We start from the raw sequence: 270 nt of genomic DNA, 5'->3' as shown, positions 1-270 counted from the left end.
GAAATAACCAACCTACCTGCTTCCTTTTCCCTGACGGAGGCGAGGGCAGCGAGGGGTGGCAATGCCCACGGCGGGTACCAAGGGGTCTTTGTGGGCAGGGGCACGCCCATACCCGCCAGAGGTGACATGTGTGAGGTAGGGGGCACGTTCGCCAGGTCTGGGTACAGGGAGAGCAAAGGGTGCCGAGCCGCTAGCGCTGTCATTTGGCTCATAAGACCTAATCTGTTGGGGAGAAAAGGGGAGGATTAGTCGGGGGGATTGTGGTGGTGA

At 60.0% G+C, this 270-nt stretch overlaps 1 protein-coding gene across 1 annotated transcript in view; it reads right to left on the bottom strand.

The window, feature by feature from the left end:
* The window catches only part of LOC119591728, a 21,050-nt gene that overhangs the window by 13,413 nt on the left and 7,367 nt on the right, over positions 1-270 (bottom strand). Inside the window, 1 exon segment of the mRNA XM_037940477.1 lies at positions 17-222. Coding sequence (XP_037796405.1) covers positions 17-222 — 206 coding nt within the window.

Source organism: Penaeus monodon, chromosome 29 (genome assembly GCF_015228065.2).
Source record: "Penaeus monodon isolate SGIC_2016 chromosome 29, NSTDA_Pmon_1, whole genome shotgun sequence".
NCBI lineage: Eukaryota > Metazoa > Arthropoda > Malacostraca > Decapoda > Penaeidae > Penaeus > Penaeus monodon.
Note: the sequence above shows the minus strand (reverse complement) of the source record. Positions and strands in the feature narration are given on the sequence as shown.